At 33.8% G+C, this 18929-nt stretch overlaps 4 protein-coding genes across 4 annotated transcripts; 1 reads left to right on the forward strand and 3 right to left on the reverse strand.

The window, feature by feature from the left end:
* Nucleotides 1-1075: 1075 nt before the first annotated feature.
* Nucleotides 1076-9133, reverse strand: LOC108912200 (E3 ubiquitin-protein ligase UHRF1-like). The gene is made up of 10 exons (XM_018717379.2): nt 8896-9133; nt 8524-8837; nt 8321-8470; nt 8097-8269; nt 7859-8045; nt 7570-7801; nt 7259-7470; nt 6923-7205; nt 6498-6866; nt 1076-1339 (listed from the first exon to the last, which is right to left on the reverse strand). Exons 1-10 carry the CDS (start codon nt 9052-9054, stop codon nt 1193-1195), a joined length of 2226 nt encoding a protein of 741 aa, XP_018572895.1. The 5' UTR covers nt 9055-9133; the 3' UTR covers nt 1076-1192.
* A 316-nt stretch (nt 9134-9449) lies between these two features.
* LOC108912206 (myosin-11) lies at nt 9450-10972 on the forward strand. The gene is made up of 2 exons (XM_018717386.1): nt 9450-9542; nt 9602-10972. Exon 2 carries the CDS (start codon nt 9613-9615, stop codon nt 10891-10893), a length of 1281 nt encoding a protein of 426 aa, XP_018572902.1. The 5' UTR covers nt 9450-9542; nt 9602-9612; the 3' UTR covers nt 10894-10972.
* Nucleotides 10973-11067: 95 nt separating this feature from the next.
* On the reverse strand, nt 11068-12499 carry LOC108912188. Its single transcript, XM_018717366.1, has 3 exons — nt 12129-12499; nt 11328-11482; nt 11068-11276 (listed from the first exon to the last, which is right to left on the reverse strand). Exons 1-3 carry the CDS (start codon nt 12482-12484, stop codon nt 11068-11070), a joined length of 720 nt encoding a protein of 239 aa, XP_018572882.1. The 5' UTR covers nt 12485-12499.
* A 101-nt stretch (nt 12500-12600) lies between these two features.
* LOC108912189 (trichohyalin-like) lies at nt 12601-15202 on the reverse strand. The gene is given in 4 exon segments (XM_023454017.1): nt 12601-13638; nt 13714-14829; nt 15017-15083; nt 15136-15202. Coding segments are annotated over 4 exon segments (2274 nt in total). The 3' UTR covers nt 12601-12614.
* Between the last annotated feature and the right edge of the window lie 3727 nt (nt 15203-18929).

Below are 18929 nucleotides of genomic sequence, written 5' to 3' on the forward strand. Positions count from 1 at the left end.
GGTTTGTCATTGTTCATTGTAAACGAACCATTAATATTGGCGTCACCAAGATATAGGGAATTTTCATTACCAGTACCAACCTGTAATGTTGGTTGCCTAAGCTCGACAGTCACGCAGCTTGTAAACATGAGGGCTTTGCATAAACAAATGAAGGAATTGAATGAGAAGGATGGAAGAATACAACATAAAATAAAAGCAGTGCTAATATTTATTTGCCACNTAATGATAGTATAGGAGAAGTCCAAAAATGTTTGTATAGGTACTAACAGGGGTGATTCAAAATTCAGCACAAAACCTCTTTTGCTTAAAATTGATTGATTAAACGCACTAATACGAAACGCCAATGTACAGGGTAGCAAAAAAGTTAGGGCCAATTTAATTCAAGCTTCATTCAATGATATCTCGGCGAATAGAAAAGATTCAATTATGAACAAAGCGTTTTGAAGGCAAGCGTGGTAGTTTTAGAGGGCATGATTCGTTTTTAGAAAAAAAAATTCTCTGATATAAGCTCAAAAACCTGTTTTTTGCACTTTTAGGTTAGGATACCTCGGAAACGTGACGTATAGGTGCAATTCTGACGCCGGATTTGTATTCTGCGCAGCAAAAACCTTTGGGCACGTGAGGTTTGGTTTTTGGGTGTGATCTTTCGTCAAATTTTTTTGCTCTGTGTAATTAAAACAATAAGATCAAGATTACTATGAAACACAACATATGTTTAGCCATCTAGAGATTGGTGTAATTTTACACAAGATTCTATTCAGCCAATCAGCAATCACATCATCTCGAGCATAGATGTAATGGTTTGTCATTGTTCATTGTAAACGAACCATTAATATTGGCGTCACCAAGATTTAGGGAATTTTCGTTACCAGTACCAACCTGTAATGTTGGTTGCCTAAGCTCGACAGTCACGCAGCTTGTAAACATGAGGGCTTTGCATAAACAAATGAAGTAATTGAATGAGAAGGCTGGAAGAATACAACATAAAATAAAAGCAGTGCTAACATTTATTTGCCACATGTCAAATACATATAAAATACAATACAATAATTATAAAAAATATTTTTCAGACTATTGATAAATTTAAATTTGATACTAATTTTAAATATACTTATGCGAAAAAAGTTCTAACAATACAACAATATAAAAACAATGATTTATTAACCATAAAATAAAACATTAAGGATCTTAATCATCTAGCAGCTTCATAACCGGGGAACAGCAGTTTCAAAACCTTTCCTAAAGATGTATTCACTTCCATATCGTAGCTTTCTCCCAACTCGTGCCTGCAGTACGGGCAGTTGAAAATTTCTGATGCAAAAGACCTCTTCAGACATGCCTAAAGATAACGTATTTAAGTTTCGAAAATATAGAGAAACCAAGTGCAGAAGAAAACATTTTTTTAAAATTATTATTTAATTTTCAGGTTGTCCAAAATAGTCGAGGAAAGGAAACACTGAACCTCCGAAAGCTATGCAGTAAGATGGATCGCGATACGGTTTTTTGCATTCGATTCGTTAGAGTGAAGTGAAAATTGCATTGGTGCATAAGAAAAATGCATTTTTAAAATTGCATCTCGAAGAGTTAAAATATGCAAAATTTATAACTCGGAAAATATTGATGGAAATGAGTTCAATTTTGCTACTCGGGGGTTTTTGGGGTCGCTGATCACGAATATCACGACGGCAACGGTCTCCGAGGTACCTAGTGCCCAGAGTGGCCGATTTCCATGTCGTTTCCTGGAGTTTTGTGGAAATTCGTTATAAACTTAGCCGAAACTCCTTACCTCGGGGTTCTTGGGGTCGCTCTACATGAATATCACAACGGTAATGGTCTCCGAGGTACCGATGTCATCTTCATAAGCTTTATCGAATATCTAAATAAATTATCCGAAACATTTTTTTTTTTATTTGGCGCTTTTAATACAGTTGGTAGCATTGATGAAATTTTAGGTAAGGATCGTTGGCCGCTGCTTCCACATTTTACATATGGGGCGTTCTATAACAAATCGGACAGTTTGAAAATTTTAGATTTTTGATCTCCCCAATTTTTTGATATTTTTTAGTACCGCTCAAAAGAGCCTTTCTGGAAAATTTTGAGATTTTTTTGATTACTTGTTCAAAAGATATAAAATTTTCAAAAAAACGCTCCGTTTTTTTGTTTTTTTATTTTAATCTTTGTTTTTGGATGGCCTTTACAGATATAAATACAAAAAAATATTCAGTGTTTTTGATTAAGATTTTTGAGTTTGAAATTTTAAATCGTATTTTTGAAAGCGAGATCTTCCAATTTTTGTGAACATTTTTTATTTCAAGCTACTATTCTTTTAACAACTTTTAGGACCAGTCGTTTACTTATTGATTTTAAGCACCTATTAACAATTAAAAAGTATTAAAATTAATTTAAAATAAGTAAAAAAATAGTATACAGTGACAAAAATGGGTACTTACAATGATTTATAGAGAAAAATTTTTTTCAAATTTTCAAAAATCAAAAAAAAAATAGTAATTATGGAGGGCCCACAACCGGACCGGTCTTAAAAGTTGTTAAAAGAATAGTAGTTTGAAATCAAAAATTTTCAAAAAATTCGAAAAATACACTCAAAAACATGATTTAAAATTTCAAACTCAACAATCTTAATCAAAACCACTGAATATTTTGTATTTTTATCTGTAAAGGCCATCTAAAAATAAAAATTTAAAAAAAGAGCTTTAATTTGGACCATTATTAAGAAAGTTATGATCAAAAAACCAATAAAAGAGCGATTTTTTTGAAAATTTTATATTTTTTCAACAAATAATTAAAAAAATCTCAAAATTTACCAGAAAGGTTATTTTGAGTACTAAAAAATATCAAAAAATTAAGGAAATCAAAAATTTAAATTTTTCAAACCGTCCGATTTGGCGTGGAACGCCCTATATATACTAATATATACTCTTCCACATACTAGTATATACGGATNTGCATAAGAAAAATGCATTTTTAAAATTGCATCTCGAAGAGTTAAAATATGAAAAATTTATAACTCGGAAAATATCGACGCTCAATTTTGCTACTCGGGGGTTTTTGGGGTCGCTGAACACGAATATCATGACGGCAATGGTCTCCGACGTACCTAATGCCCAGAGTGGCCGGTTTCCACGTCGTTTCCTGGAGTTTTGTGGAAATTCATTATAAACATTACACAACGGTAATCGCGAGGTACCGATGTCATCTTCATAAGCTTTATCGAATATCTAAATAAATTATCTGAAACATTTTTTTTTTAATTTGGCTCTTTTAATACAGTTGGTAGCTATTATTTTAATTCAGATCAATGACGTCGGACGGTTTGAAAATTTTAGATTTTTGATTCCCTCATTTTTTGATATTTTTTAGTACCGCTCAAAAGAGCCTTTCTGGTAAATTTTGAGATTTTTTTGATTACTTGTTCAAAAGATATAAAATGTTCAAAAAAATTCTCCGTTTTTTGGTTTTTTGATCATAACTTTCTTCATAATGGTCCAAATTAAAGCTTTTTTTAATCTTTGTTTTTGGATGGCCTTTACAGATAAAAATACAAAAAAAATATTCAGTGTTTTTGATGAAGATTTTTGAGTTTGAAATTTTAAATCGTATTTTTGAAAGTGAGTGTATCTTTCGATTTTTGTGAAAATATTTTATTTCAAACTACTATTCTTTTAACAACTTTTAGGACCGGTCTGGTCGCTGGCACTCCATAATTACTATTTTTTTTATTTTTGAAAATTAAAAAAAGAAATTTCTGTATAAATCATTACAAGTACCGATTTTTGTCACTGTATACTCTTTTTTTACTTATTTTAAATTAATTTTAATACTTTTTAATTATTAATAGGTGTTTAAAATCAAGAAGTAAACGTTAAGTCTATTTATAAACAATTATAACAAATGTTTTTATTTATTTTCATGTTCTTAATTCTATTTTTTTTATTTCTCCTCTTCTACCTCGAGGACCATTACCGTCATGATATTCATGTTGAGCAACCTCAAAAACCCCGAAGTAACGAGTTTCGGCTAAGTTTATAACGAATTTCCACAAAACTCCAGGAGACGACGTGGAAATCGGCCACCTTGAGCAGTAGGTACCTAGGAAACCGTTGCCGTCGTGATATACGTGTTCAGCGACCCCAAAAACCCCCCAGTAGCAAAATTGAACTCATTTCCGTCAATATTTTCCGAGTTATAAATTTTTCATTTTTTAACTCTTTGAGATGCAATTTTAAAAATGCATTTTTCTTATGCACCGATGCAATTTTCATTTCTCATTTCTCACAAAGGGTTCTGGACGCTCCAACGAATCGAATGCAAAAAACCGCATCACGATCCATCTTACTGTACAGATTTCGGAGGTAAGGCCGCTTTTAGTGCTTTATTTCTTTGACTAAAACCTTCACACATGATTACCAGCCACACGATCAGCAATTTTGTTTGGAACAATAATTTTATTTCCTTCGCGTTGGCAGTTTTTCGGTAAAATTAAAAATGACTAAAACAATAAGCTCAAAGTTATGTTAAAAAGTAAAATTCTGTTTCATCGGCTGGAGATTGGTGTAATTTTTCACATTTTATTCAACCAATCGGCGACGCATTATTTCGAACGTAAACGTAGCAGTTTGTCATCGTTCATTGTAAACGAATCATTAATGTTGAGGCGTTAAAACTTAGGAACTTTTTGTCGACAGTGCAATGTTGTTTGACTAAACTGGGTGATGTGGCTTGTAGTCATTTATGAAAGCTCTGCNAGGTACCTCGGAGACCGTTGCCGTCGTGATATTCGTGTTCAGCGACCCCAAAAACCCCCGAATAGCAAAACTGAACTCACTTCCGTCAATATTTTCCGAGTTATAAAGTTTTCATTTTTTAACTCTTCGAGATGCAATTTAAACAATGCATTTTTCTTATGCACCGATGCAATTTTCATTTCTCACTGATCACATAGGGTCACAAACTTTCTGTATGTTCTAATGAATTTAGTACTTTATTTCCTCGACTAAAACCTTCACAGATGATTACAAGCCACATCATCAGCAATTTTGTTTGGAACAATAATTTTATTTCCTTCACGGCAGTTTTTCGGTAAAATTAAAAATGACAAACAATAAGCTCAAAGTTATGTTAAAAAGTAAAATTCTGTTTCACGGTCTGGAAATTGGTGTAATTTTTCACATTTTATTCAACCAATCGGCGATCGCATTATCTCAAACGTAGGCGTAGCGGTTTGTCATCGTTCATTGTAAACGAATCATTAATGTTGAGGCGTTAAAACTTAGGAACTTTTTGTGGACAGTGCAATGTTGTTTGACTAAACTGGGTGATGTGGCTTGTAGTCATTTATGAAAGCTCTGCNTTTCCGAGTTATAAATTTTTCATTTTTTAACTCTTTGAGATGCAATTTTAAAAATGCATTTTTCTTATGCACCGATGCAATTTTCATTTCTCATTTCTCACAAAGGGTTCTGGACGCTCCAACGAATCGAATGCAAAAAACCGCATCACGATCCATCTTACTGTACAGATTTCGGAGGTAAGGCCGCTTTTAGTGCTTTATTTCTTTGACTAAAACCTTCACACATGATTACCAGCCACACGATCAGCAATTTTGTTTGGAACAATAATTTTATTTCCTTCGCGTTGGCAGTTTTTCGGTAAAATTAAAAATGACTAAAACAATAAGCTCAAAGTTATGTTAAAAAGTAAAATTCTGTTTCATCGGCTGGAGATTGGTGTAATTTTTCACATTTTATTCAACCAATCGGCGACGCATTATTTCGAACGTAAACGTAGCAGTTTGTCATCGTTCATTGTAAACGAATCATTAATGTTGAGGCGTTAAAACTTAGGAACTTTTTGTCGACAGTGCAATGTTGTTTGACTAAACTGGGTGATGTGGCTTGTAGTCATTTATGAAAGCTCTGCACCATATCACATTTTCAACTAAAAAAAATTTCATATATTTTCCAGATAAAGTTTAAAAATGTTCCAAGTTCCAACAAAACAGTGAACAATTGCGTCTGCGAACGGCTGCTGAACTTGCCAGATCTCAATCTGTTGGATTACTCTATGTGGTCCATTATGGAGCCAAAACGATCAGGAAGACGAAACGCAATGCAGCATAGGAAATTTTCGGAAGCGGTTGCATAAATGTATTGTAAATGTTTTTGTTTTAATTTATTGTTATTGAATTAATAAAAGTTTAGTTGTGTAGATTCAGTTGTTTATGCAGTATTGTTACACTGTTGAAATATGTCAAAAAAATTGACAGAACTTTCTCCGCACCCTATAAATAAATCCTAAATCGATGGAAACAAATAAAGATGTTTTCACGAAGATGGCAGCTTGATACTGAGCATGTAATTCCTGGATTTCTAGGTTACCTAGATTTATACACTAAATTTCAAATTTCAAAAGAAAAAACGAAAAACCTAAGGTTGTAAATAATAAAATTAATTAAATCCGAAAGCTTTATGATAAAATACCTTGCAAATGTTATGTTTACATTCCGTCGTCACCGGTTCGTAAACGACCTCCTGGCAGCATATACACATGAAGATCTCCTCCACTTTACTCAAAAACTTCTGCTTGCCTTCCTTCAGAACCTCCCTACATTCCGACCACAATTTCTCATTGCCCTTATCGAGTGAAATTAACTCTTCTAATTCAGAAGATAGCTTGTACTCTGTCATCTTCTGCTTTTTCGGCGTGTTAAAAAATTCAGTCAAAGGCTTCACGTCTTCTTGTGTCTTTCTTTTTGACCCGCGCTTTGCCTTGTCGGGGCTCTTCGATTTATTTTCCTTGTTTTTCTTTTGTCCCTGAGCTTCCTGGGCTTCCAAGTAACCGGGCGGGTACTAAAAACGGCAAAAACACGTTAATTATTGATTAAATTACGAACTATAAAGCTTACAATCATTTCCAGTTCTTGACCGCCTTTCTCCCAAGGCGCTGGTGTCGGGTCGTCCCGCCTCAACAAGTATTTCCACACCACGAAGCCGGATTTACCTTTCTCGGGGTAATACTTGACGACTTTGTAGAGACCGTCATACCTGTTCCCGTCCTGAGGGGCATATTTGGAATGTTTGGCACCTTTATAGTTGCGCACTACCCTGACGGGTTTGCCCTTTTTCCAATCTTTCGATTCGGCGCCAGTCTTGTCGTTGAACGTAGCATTGCAGTTCAAAGCCAGTGCCCTACAAAAGAGATTTTGTTTCCGAAAAATGAAGTTTAAAAGTGGTTTACTCACTTATTCATTCGCGTCAATTTCTGGTCGCAACTTTGTTCACTGCATCTTTTGTTTCCTGAAAGGTCTCTACCGCCAGATCCCGTGTAATAAAATTCTTCACCGTTATCAATGTCATCCTCATAGCCTCCGCTTAGAACGAGGCTGTAGGCTCCATCCGTCTCCCTACCATGTATTCCCGCTACATGTGGTCTGTGAATACCGGCTTCTGACGCCTACGGGAAATATAATAGAATAATACTCTTCTATGAGTATTCTGTATAAAATGATATAAACATGAAAAGCCTGTTCCATGAGAAACGAAATTTTTTTACCTGCAATCTGAATTTCCAGCAAGTGCCGACTTCGACCCCGGGTACAGGACCGTAGTGGTCTTTGGGCACTATGGTGCATTCTTTCGTTCTTCCAACACATGCCATTCCTTTGCCCCAATCCCTACTAGATTCGCCCTTATTGCTGGCCATCTTGGCTTTCTTGTTGCTGATTTTTAGTTTCTCGCCTGCCTTGACGATTTCACTAACATCCGTTTTGCAATCTGGGCAGTACCTTAAAATGATATTATCTAAATGTGAAGATTGTGAAATATTCGACACAAAATATTACCATTCATCTTCTTCTGGGACCGATTCCAGAGGGGGACTTAAGCACGCGATGTGGTAACCATAATCACATTCGTCACACAAAATCATCGTGTCACAACTTTCTTTCCCAGCGCAGACTCTACAACCACATTCACGACACTTTCTACCTGGGACATCTTTACATTTATCACAATTATATGGATATTTCCCTGACAACATAGTATATTAGCTGGAAACAAAACACTTTATAATATTCTTACTTGGTACTTGCTTTGGAACATCGCTTCTCTCAGTTAGTGGTACTGGTTCCTCTATTCTCATAATTTCATCTACAAACTTAATCGAACAGTTCTCAATAGGCGCTCTATCTCGTCCCACCAAAATAGTACCAGTTACAGAGGCTGGTGATACTTCTTCCACTTTAAAATCATACCTGAAAATATATAATCAGAAATTCAAGCAAAATTGCATTCTTACTTCTTACCAAGGTCCTCTACTTTTAGTTTCCTCGATATTGTAACTAGCTAATACAGTCATTCCTTTTTCTAGCTCAGATGTCTTGTAAGTATAGTATGATCTGGGTCTTATGTCGATAAAACTCGCCTCTCCTTCGAAAGTTATTACATGCTCAGCACTGAAATTAATGCAACTTAAAAATAAGAATTGGTTATATTAAAGCTTAGTTACCCTTTCACTTTAAATATTAAGTTGCTTTCTTCGGGTGTGTTTTCATTATTCAGCCCCTTTGTAAAAATTTTTGAAATAACAGCCTCGTACCATGCTCCGTTTTCCTCTAGTCGAACATCGATAAGGTCCTCTACTTTGTAAAACTTACTTTGTGCATCTATAATTCTTTTATTATTATCAACATTATTGTCTTCCTTTTTGTCAACTTCTTTTTCTTCTAATCCTTCTGTTAATGGTTTTTGTGATCGTACGATTAATTGTATCACATCGTTTAAACTGATATCATAGTCCATTACACGATGATCGTCTATTAACTATAAAATTTGTATACTCTTTATAAAATATAAAACTGCATATTATCAAAGATTTTACCTGCTTTCCTTTATACAAAAGCATTTGTTGTTCGGGTACAACTTGAATATCCTTTTCTATCATTTGTCTTAGTTCTTGAATTAAAGCCATTTTAGATATGTTTATTACTATATCACCTTCACCCTGCAGTGCACCCAATTTTCTAATTTTTACGTACATTATTGTTGTCGTTAAAAAAAAAATAAAAATCTTAAAACACCCTCAACAAAATAAACAAAACGATTGGCGGGAACAACGAATGACGAAACGAAATCAAAAACTATAGATTGAGGTTAGGTCACCTTTTTAAATCTGTATATACCAAGAATTTGTTCCGAAATTCAATTCCAACTTACCACAGAGTTACAGTTCGTAATGTTTATATCTGTGATAAAGAAAAAGTTCATTTCAAATTGCAATAAATTCAATTGCTGAGTTAATTGAAATAATCTTATGAGTGTTACATTAAAATATAAAGAAATATTGCAAGCATTTTTTTGTTATTTCTATGCACCCGACATTAGTCGTAGTGTCACTAATCGTGAACTCACTACATCTGTTTTTCTTATCGGCCGAGTAGTGAAGAAGTGTTGTGATGTTTGATAGCAGTTTGAAAAAACGGTTTTATTTCTTTTTGCAACAAAAATTATAGACACAAGTTTGCAGAGGTATGATGAGATGATTATAGAGTTTTCAATAGTTTCAATAATATAATGTAATCTTTCAGAAATCAGAACAATGAGCGAAGTAGAAGATATGTTGAGTGACATAAAAAGGTGTTGGCCTGAACTCGTTATTTCAAAAGAAAATTTATTACAACCTACACCAGAGGTAGTTTTTCAATTTTATAGTAATTTCATAAATGACTATAATGAAAAGATTGCACAATTAACAAGAAGTCCTCCGATTTTTAACTTTAATTCTGCAGATTATGAACAGGAGGAACTGCTGGTTCTGGAATTATCAAAACTTCTGGGAAAAATTAGTGGCCTAAAGTTAACAATAGCAGATATCTATGAGCCAAAACCTAGAAGTACTAGAAGCTTTTTTAAAGTATGTATACATTTCATAAGATACTTAGAATGTCAGCTGACTGAAGCAGAAACATTGGGAAATGAAGTTTATACAACCCAAGAAAATACAACAAAACTTTTATTGGAGCAGCACGAGCTAATAGATGAAATTAATGAGATTGCAAAAAACAAAGCAGAATTAAGTGAAAATAAAAATTTACTTGAGCAAGAGCTTAAATCTACTAAAACCGCTTATGAAAAAATGAAGATGTTGAAAGCCACAAAAGAAAAATTGTATGCTGAAAAGAGAAAGCAAATAGAAAATCTTAAGCGGGAATTACAAAATGAAGAGTACGAGTTAAAATGTCTTGAAGATGAGGAAAATAATCTCTTAAAGCAACTAGTAACTGAGAGAGAATATCAGAATATCCAGAAGACTATTGAAACACTGAAGAGCGAGTTGGAAATGTTATATAATAACAATATTAACATTGATGATGGTTTGGTAGAGGAAAATAAAGTATTACAACATAATGCAGACTGCATCAGGATGCTCAATAAATGTGAATTTGATGTGAAGATCGTAGAAAAACTAATTCACAAAGAAGACGAATTTAAAGTTATATCTAATACTGCAGATAAATTAACAGCTATTAAATTAAATCCTGCGAAACAACAGAAATTTGAAAACGAGCAGAAATTAGCATCATTAAAAGAAAAATTGATAAATCTGCAAAGTGAACATAAAGTTCTTAAACACAGTTATACCACTACTATAGCCCAGTTTTCTCAAGAACTTAGTGACATGAAAAATAGCCGTCAGAATGAATCTAACAGAAACTGCAAAATTATTGCAGATTATGAAAGAGATATTGGAAAACTGGAGGAAGATTTCGAGAAAATGAAGAAGACTTTTACCATTGAATACATAAAAGTATCTAAAATAGAGAAGGTAGTAATAGATAAATTTAAAGAGGTATTAGTGAAATTCAAGGATATGGAATGATTTTTTTGCAGAATCTTACTGTATAATATGAATTGAGTGCATATTTTGTTTTTTCCTTAATAAAAAATTATTGTTTGTTTATTGCCCCACATTTTCCTTTTACACAAATAAAAATAACATTCAAATATGTACTAAATTAATCTTTATATTTATACATAGGTATATAAAATAAATTTACTTCTTGCTACTTTTGGATGGACTTCTCTTCGGGGACTTTGATTTGCCGCTACTTTTCTTTTTACTTTTAGTTTTAGAATGGGATCGCCTTTTCACTTTCCTCTTAATTTTGCTTACAGAATCGGGAGAAACTGTCTTCTGGGATACTTCTGGCACTTCTGGGATACGTACGAACGAGTCGTACCCAAACTTGGTGCAACTTTTACCTGCGGTAAAGTAATTACTACGTTTCAAATATAATTTGAAATAGTACTTGCCATTACAAAAGTCTTCACCACATTCGGAACAAGAGACGACTCTCATTTCAATCACGCCAGACTTATTTTTTATTTTCTTGATCTGAGAATCCGACTGAAACTGCTTTTTTTCTTGGGTTCTGCTCTTGTTTTGAAGTTTACCGAGCTCTACCAATCTAGAAACATTTAAATAATTTCGAGTGTATAGAAATTGACCCCCAATTTTTTTAATCTCTTGATGTTTTTTATTTCAATTCTTTTTTGTTAGAAAAAAGGGTGAAAGTTTATTTTTATTTTCAATGCCAGCAACTCAAAAGTATGGTGGTGGCACTCGGGTAATTTTCTTTTCTCCAAAACAGCTTTTATTCGAGATGGTAATATTTGGAAATACATAATTTACTGAAGTTTTATGCCTTGATATATTAAAAAAAACGGATGAAGTTAGCGAAGAGTTTTCAGAACTTCTTTTTTCAAAATGATAATATCCAAAGTAATTTTGTCGAAATTAACAACGTTTATGTAACAATTTACGAATATTTTTATAAAATGGCCTAATACCATTCGTTTTTCATATATCAAACGCTGAGAAAAATGGAAGAAAGTCTTACAGCTGATGGTTCTATTCAAAAAAGAATATGAGTTTGAGAAAAAAATTGACCAGGGGGCCGTCGAACAGTGTCAACCTAAAACTAAGAATGTTTTTTCCTACATTTAAGTGTTAGGCGACAGCGAGGAAAATGTGTCTCCTGAAATATATTGAAACCCAGCATAATTGGTTGCATAAAATGCATTAATTTTTACATCACTTCCAAATATACATACCTTGAAAAATAGTTTTCCTCCGCCTTACTTTTAGGACGAAGGGTTGTCAACATTTTCCAGTCAATTGAAACTGCCGCTAGGTCATCAATGTTCAAATTTTTCATTTCTACTGGCAAGGGATCCATAAAAGTATATCTCTCTTTCATAGCTTTTATATCTTTTTTGCCAGACTTAAACTTGAAATGTTTATCTTTAATTTTTATGTGGTCTGGTACACGTTCAGTCCTTATTTTGAAATCGGGAACCTTCTCTAGTAGCTTCTTGAATTCCTCTTTGGAATTGGCGGTGGTTTTGGACAAGTCAAGAATTGGGGCAGTTTCCTTTTTCTTGGATAAGAAATCGTCTAGTTTCGCCATCTTTTACTCTACGATCACAAAATAACATAAGAAATGTCAATAAAGAATAAAAAAATGTATTAAAAAAATGTACATTGTATATTGTCTCGTACGAGGTACTTATAAAATACCGCAGCTATATAAGTGTGATTTAATTCTTATTAGGTGGTGACAAATTTGGAGTAACCGGGCAGTTTTCCCACTGTTCTTGCTTTTGTAACAAACCAGTGTGCAAAGAAGACAGTTTATCCAAGATATCGTCGTTGCTGCCGTCTGCATTACAATTAGGTAGCCTTTCGGAACTCTCTAAGAGTTCTGGCTTATACTGTAAATTTTCCCTAGGAGATATTTGTTCGATTCTCAGTATGTCTACTTTGATATTATCTCCTGAACTGTTACGCCTGTCACATCTGCATACACAGCAACACTCGTGTCTCTTATAATAAATCTGGTCTTTGTCGGATTCAAGTGGAACGATTTCCGTTTGGTACATGCGGATATTTCTTGTAAATAACTGATCTTTCTTTCTCCAAAGTGGCCTTGAATTTCTTTCCCCCATGTAACTTTTCTTCCTGTACGGTCTTGGTGTGGTAGCTGTTTGACTTTCGTCGCTAGAATTTTTATCGTCATATATTTTACTGCCTCTCATCTTTTGCCGTAGTTTTCGTCTTTGGTACAAAGGATCTTTCTCGCTTTGTTTTAAATATCTAGTAGGAGGTCTGTTAGCACCCCACTTCGGTCTTTCCTCCAAACTTTCGCTCCTGCTTCTTCTGCCTTTTCTTCTATTGTCATACATCAACTCGATGTTGGTGAGTTTTTCTCTTATGTATTTTTCTTTATTATCGACAGCCTCAAATCTACCGAAGTCGAAATCTTCCGTTTGTGTAGCACTGTCGCACACTCTTCTGTTCCTGTTTCTGTACTGTGTTGGAGTTAGGATCCTGTTTTCTGTTCTTGAGGTGTTACAACCTCGATCTATTTGAGGTACAGTAGTTATAGGCACTGTTATGGGTAATGTTTGCGGGGTAGCAGGTACTAATAGTGCATACTGCACATTCTGTAAAGCATCTAATGGTGCGGGAATAACTAATGCTAAGTTTTCAGCTCTTGGGGTGTACAGCTGGGCGGATGGAATGGTATTATACAAAATATTACTGTTACTGTTGTTGGATGGCACATCGTCAGTCTCCCTTTGTGTGGGGATAGGCAACTTATTGTCAATTATAAGTTCTTTAGAGGATCTAGGGGATTCCAAAGTTTTTCCTCTAATTTCTAAATTATTGTTAATTTCATTGCTCAATATCTCATTTTTGGGAGTAATATTTCGAGTGTTGTTTAGCTGATCACAGTTATTGTTTTTCTTTTCATCTTCTTTGAGATTGTCATTTACATCGATATTTCTGTTGGGAGCAGTTTCCTCGACTGTTGACATTTTATCTTTGTCTGTAATGTTTTCCATAATGTTTCTATTTTTGCAAATTTGCTTATTCAATTTTTTAGATCTTTCCTCCTCGGCGGTTTTCTGAGCCAATGCTATCGCTTCTTGGATAGCTTCCTTCCTCTTTCTTTCCCTTTCTTGTTTTTCTCTGATTAGCCGAAGTTCGTTTTCTTTCCTTTGCCGTTCTATCTCCTGGTCCCTCTCGATCCTCAGTTCCTCCTCACGTTCTTCTTTTATTCTCTTCTCGCGTTCCTCCCGACGTTTTCTTTCTCTTTCTTCCAACTGCTGACGTATTGCTTCTTGATGAGCCATGGCGACTTGTCTTCTTCTCTCTCTGTCTGCCAGTTCAACCGAGTCTATTGGAATATTTTGGCCTCTGATATATGTATTCCTGAAATAAGATATTACTTTATCATACTACAAATACATTTTTCTTAAATCGTATATTGTATCTTACCGATGATGGGAAAGAGTAGATCCTGTGCATGGCCTTTCGTGTTCTTCATACCGCTGTTCTGGTGATTCCGCTGGCGATGTGTTGGAGACGACAATTTCACCGTCCTCCAGCCCTCTTTTGACCCAGTTGGGTGGTTCGTTGTGGTTCTTTTCAAAGTGCTCCTCTTTGGGCTGCCAGAATTTCCCCACTCCAACGCCTTTGTCTCCCCATTTGGGCCGGTCGTCTCTGCTGGAAGAAGATTCATAACCGGATTGGTGCCAGTTTGACGGAACACAGTCTGGAGTTTGATTGGGATTGTCGCTCCCATAACCGGAAGTCTCACCACCAAGTTCTTTTTCTCTTTCGTATCTATCGTACGAATTGTACTGATTTTTGTAAAGCGGCGGCAAACTGCCCCTTCTCGTGTTTTCTTTATATTCCCGTTTTAGACTGGCGTTATTGACCATTGAAATTTTTGGTTCATATCTGGTTCTGAAAAATTTGTTTACTCTTCAAGGTATTACCAACAAGAAAACCGTGACAGAACAGTTACTGGGTTTTAAGTTCAATGCTATTGGAAAAATTGATTCGATAAATAATAATAAATTAACATTGAACTTCAACTGTCTGTACTTCATAAGGCACAGTTTTCTAAGTTTAACTAGTTGTATTTTATTACCTTCCAAACGGTTTTTGATTATCTTGGTCTGGCGGACCCCAAGGACCACATAACGAGGCTAGTTCTTCTAAAATAGTTTTACGTAAGATTAAATAGAGATGTATCTATTTGAGCGTTACCTCTTTCTTTGGCCCACTGTAGTTTCTTCCGCTCTACTAGTGACATAGAGCGGTTAAAAGTGGACATTGAATTTAATTTCGCACATCTGCTTAACAATTTATTACCATTACTACAATAACTGTAAGCTAAAATTTTATTACGAGAAATATTAGTTATTAATAATTTTGTTAATGTATGTGGAGTGAAATCTAATGTTGTTCCGTGCCAATAGATGTTTATTCTTAATCGTTCCAAGTTCAATTTTGTCTATGCCACAAAGGTGACCAAGATCAATACAGTGAGTATTAATTAATACTCTAATTTCTTTTATATATCGACACGAATTTTTTGTTAGTGAACGTTTTTCAGTTACCTACTGGTAAATTCCGTTGACACAAAACGGAGCTTCTAAATAATTAAAATACACCTTATCCATGTAGAAAGCGACTGTACTTAATACATCAAAAATAGGGTTTTTCGTTTAATATTTTCCGTTGACCTTAGTTTGACCTTCGACTTTAAGGTCAGTATCAAATATGCACCAGCATATTTCTTTATATCCTACAATTTTTATTCTAAACTTTTTTTGATGGAACTAAATTCTGAAAAGGAATCTGGAGGGTTCAGGTCTGTTTGGGACACCCTGTATATGTTCGCTTTACAGCTCGATAACCATGGGATCCACTAAAGTCATCAGTTAATTATTTTATGTCGAAAAGTAAAAAAAAACGGTTTTTACTTCATTTCTAACTTATCTCGCAAAAGAGACATATACTAAGTCGCCCAAAACATAAAAATTAATATCGAAAACAAATTCGGATTTAAATAGGTATTTATTTGATTTGAGTATTGAATGTCTGAGATAGGTACTCTGAAATAATATAAAAATGTACCTACACAGTTAATTTATGCTGTTAAAGGTAATTGTGTAAGAAATGTTAGTCTCATTTATCACAATTTTCTATTCTAGCTGATTTGTAATCACTATTTATTCTGTTTTACCACGCTGGGTAATTAATAACACTTGATGAAGGTACCATTTACAGAGTTCAAGGACTCGGCTTACTTTGTTGCCAATGGGTTCTATTGAATGAAAGGAAATTAAGGTTACAAATCTAATTAATATTTATACTACGACAAATTTGCTACTGCACAATCGTATACACTTTCAGAGTCACATATGCGAACCATATAAATATATACCGGTATGTGTGACCTTCATAGTAACTTTGAAGCCTTGACCCAAATGATGGTTATAAAATTAATTTATACATTTTTATACAGGGTGTTTATATGTAAGAAAATGTATGGCCTTATTCAAAAATGATCTAAATACGTTAAAAAATACATTTAATACATAGGTACCTATGTATTTATTTGAGTCTATTCTATATTCAGACATCCTCCAGATCCTTTTGTAAATAATTACGAGCCACATGACCAGTAATTTTGTTTCCTTCACTTTGGCAAATAAATTTCGGTTAAATTAAAACAAAAAGATCTAGATTATATTAAAACACAATGTTCTGTTTCAACGGCTATAGTTGGTGTATCAAATGCCTTAATATATTAATTTATTTGATACAGTACCTACGTTAAAAAAACATTTTAGTAAGTGACAGCCAGGATAATTAAAAGTAATATTTCTTGTAATAAAGAATAAAAATAATATCTGACTGTGAATACAGAATTTTATATTTTTTCCAATAAAGTACGTGTTATTACATTAATTAAATGAATATGGATACACAATTGTAAATGAATTTAGGTAGTAAATTAGTTTTTTCCTGCAATCACTTTAAAAATGATTTCTAGTAGCAGAAATGTCGAGAACTGAATTATAGAATTGCAGCTGTTCTTTCTCTAAAACCTTTGTCGATAAATCAATAAAAGTGAAAAATGAATGTCATCTATTACTATTTATGTGGATGGAGGTGTTTCCTGAAAAAAATATTTCAGACCAATCGTGACGTCTTTCACTTGAACGTTCTTAGTTACTATGGGAAAACAATATTTTTCAAATAGTTTCACTACGACTGTTAGGTACGTTTCTCTCGATTTCCCAGTGAAAATGTGACATATCAGAACAAATAGAAATGTAAAGTATTTTAGATTGCAGTCTTTACCTATTACATAATGAAAGTGGTATTTTGAAATGGCCTGCATTTTGCTCTATCTAACCAGTGCAAACGTATGCTGGTAACAAATAATAATAATTTTTTTATTGCTAAAAAAAATTATTAGCACATACTCTAGAAAATTAAAAGCAAACAGTCAATTAATTCGCAATTTGTAGATGCACAGGCCATTAACGCGGTAGATAAAAAACAATTGAACGCCAAATATATTAAATAGACTGAGAAAAAGTATTTCTTATAAAATGGGTCTTCAGACTGCGCATTTTTTGGAAACGACAACTTTCTTAAAATTGCAACTCATGTACGATATTTCGTGCCTGTTTTTGAGTAATTGTATCAGCATTTTTTTGTTAGACCAATAAAGGGACGTTATTTTACATCTAACATACAGGTGTTAGATACGCTTCTTTAAAAGTAATTTTGATTTTTTTTAACAAATATGCCCTGGAAATTTGAGAAAAAGTGATATTGCTGCTATGTTTTAGCCAATTTGGATATTCTGTTATTTTGCGCTTTGCTAAAGCTAAATTACCATTCAAAACCTCTACCTGTTAATGACCTTCGAATACGGTTCTACATTTGAGAGTGAAACTGTTAATAATAGCAATCTACTCGCATACTGTCGCATACCATTGATGACATCTACACAAAAACTATAAGGACCGGTGCACAGTCGTGTGTGACGGGAAAGCAATCTAACGGTGACACAAACATCCCCTTACCTGTTGCCTCGACGAACAACCCGTTAAAAAAATAATTAATAAACTAATTTTACACTGGAATTACCTCATTGGCGAGCCTTCCGCCGCCGCCGCAGACACAGTGAAAAGAAAACCGCCGGCCATGCGGGAAAACTTATCTTGTATTTGATCAATTTGGTCGCTCTGGTAACCGCTTTTCAAACATGTAGGTGAACAACCCCGCTCCCAGGAAAACTAATCCGTCACCGCCCGTTTAGGATTCCGGGGAGGAAAGTATTAATTGCGATTTTTATGTTAATAATGCAGTTGGGTCGCTGAAACGTCCCATTTTAGTGACTTTTGCTAACATCTTCATAAGAAGTATGACATATAAAGAAGTAGGGACTAAGGGAAACTTTATAAACAGGAAACAGTTAAGAAAAGAAAAGAAAAGTGTTATTTGTTTATTTATTTTTACTTATTGTTTTATATATATTGTTCTATATAAACAAGTATGAACATTATACTTGTTTGTTATACAAATATGTAAATTAAACTTAAATAAATACCATGAAAAATATTAAATTCAATTATGTGCTTTTTTTCTGGTCAGTAGACATACAGATAACAGAACTACACTCACTTATTTGTTTTTATTTGTATTCTTTCTTTTTGTTCCAAACTTTTTTCAGTTGAAAATGTCGAGTTATTTATTAAATCGAAAACAACAAATTATAATTGATCAATATAGCTGAAAAAATAGTAAATATAAATATAACAAATAAAATAAAATATCTAGGTATATTTATTGATTCACATTTAAAATGGAATCATCATATTGACTACGTTGTTAAAAAATTGCGATGTCTTTTAAGCAAATTTAAATTTTTCCGAGATATATTAGATGTTAAACAAATGAAACTTTTATATTTTGCTTTAGTACAACCCCATCTTATATATGGCATGTTAGCATGGGGAGGGGTAATGAACAACTAT

Source organism: Anoplophora glabripennis, unplaced genomic scaffold, assembly GCF_000390285.2.
Source record: "Anoplophora glabripennis isolate ALB-LARVAE unplaced genomic scaffold, Agla_2.0 scaffold215, whole genome shotgun sequence".
Lineage (NCBI taxonomy): Eukaryota > Metazoa > Arthropoda > Insecta > Coleoptera > Cerambycidae > Anoplophora > Anoplophora glabripennis.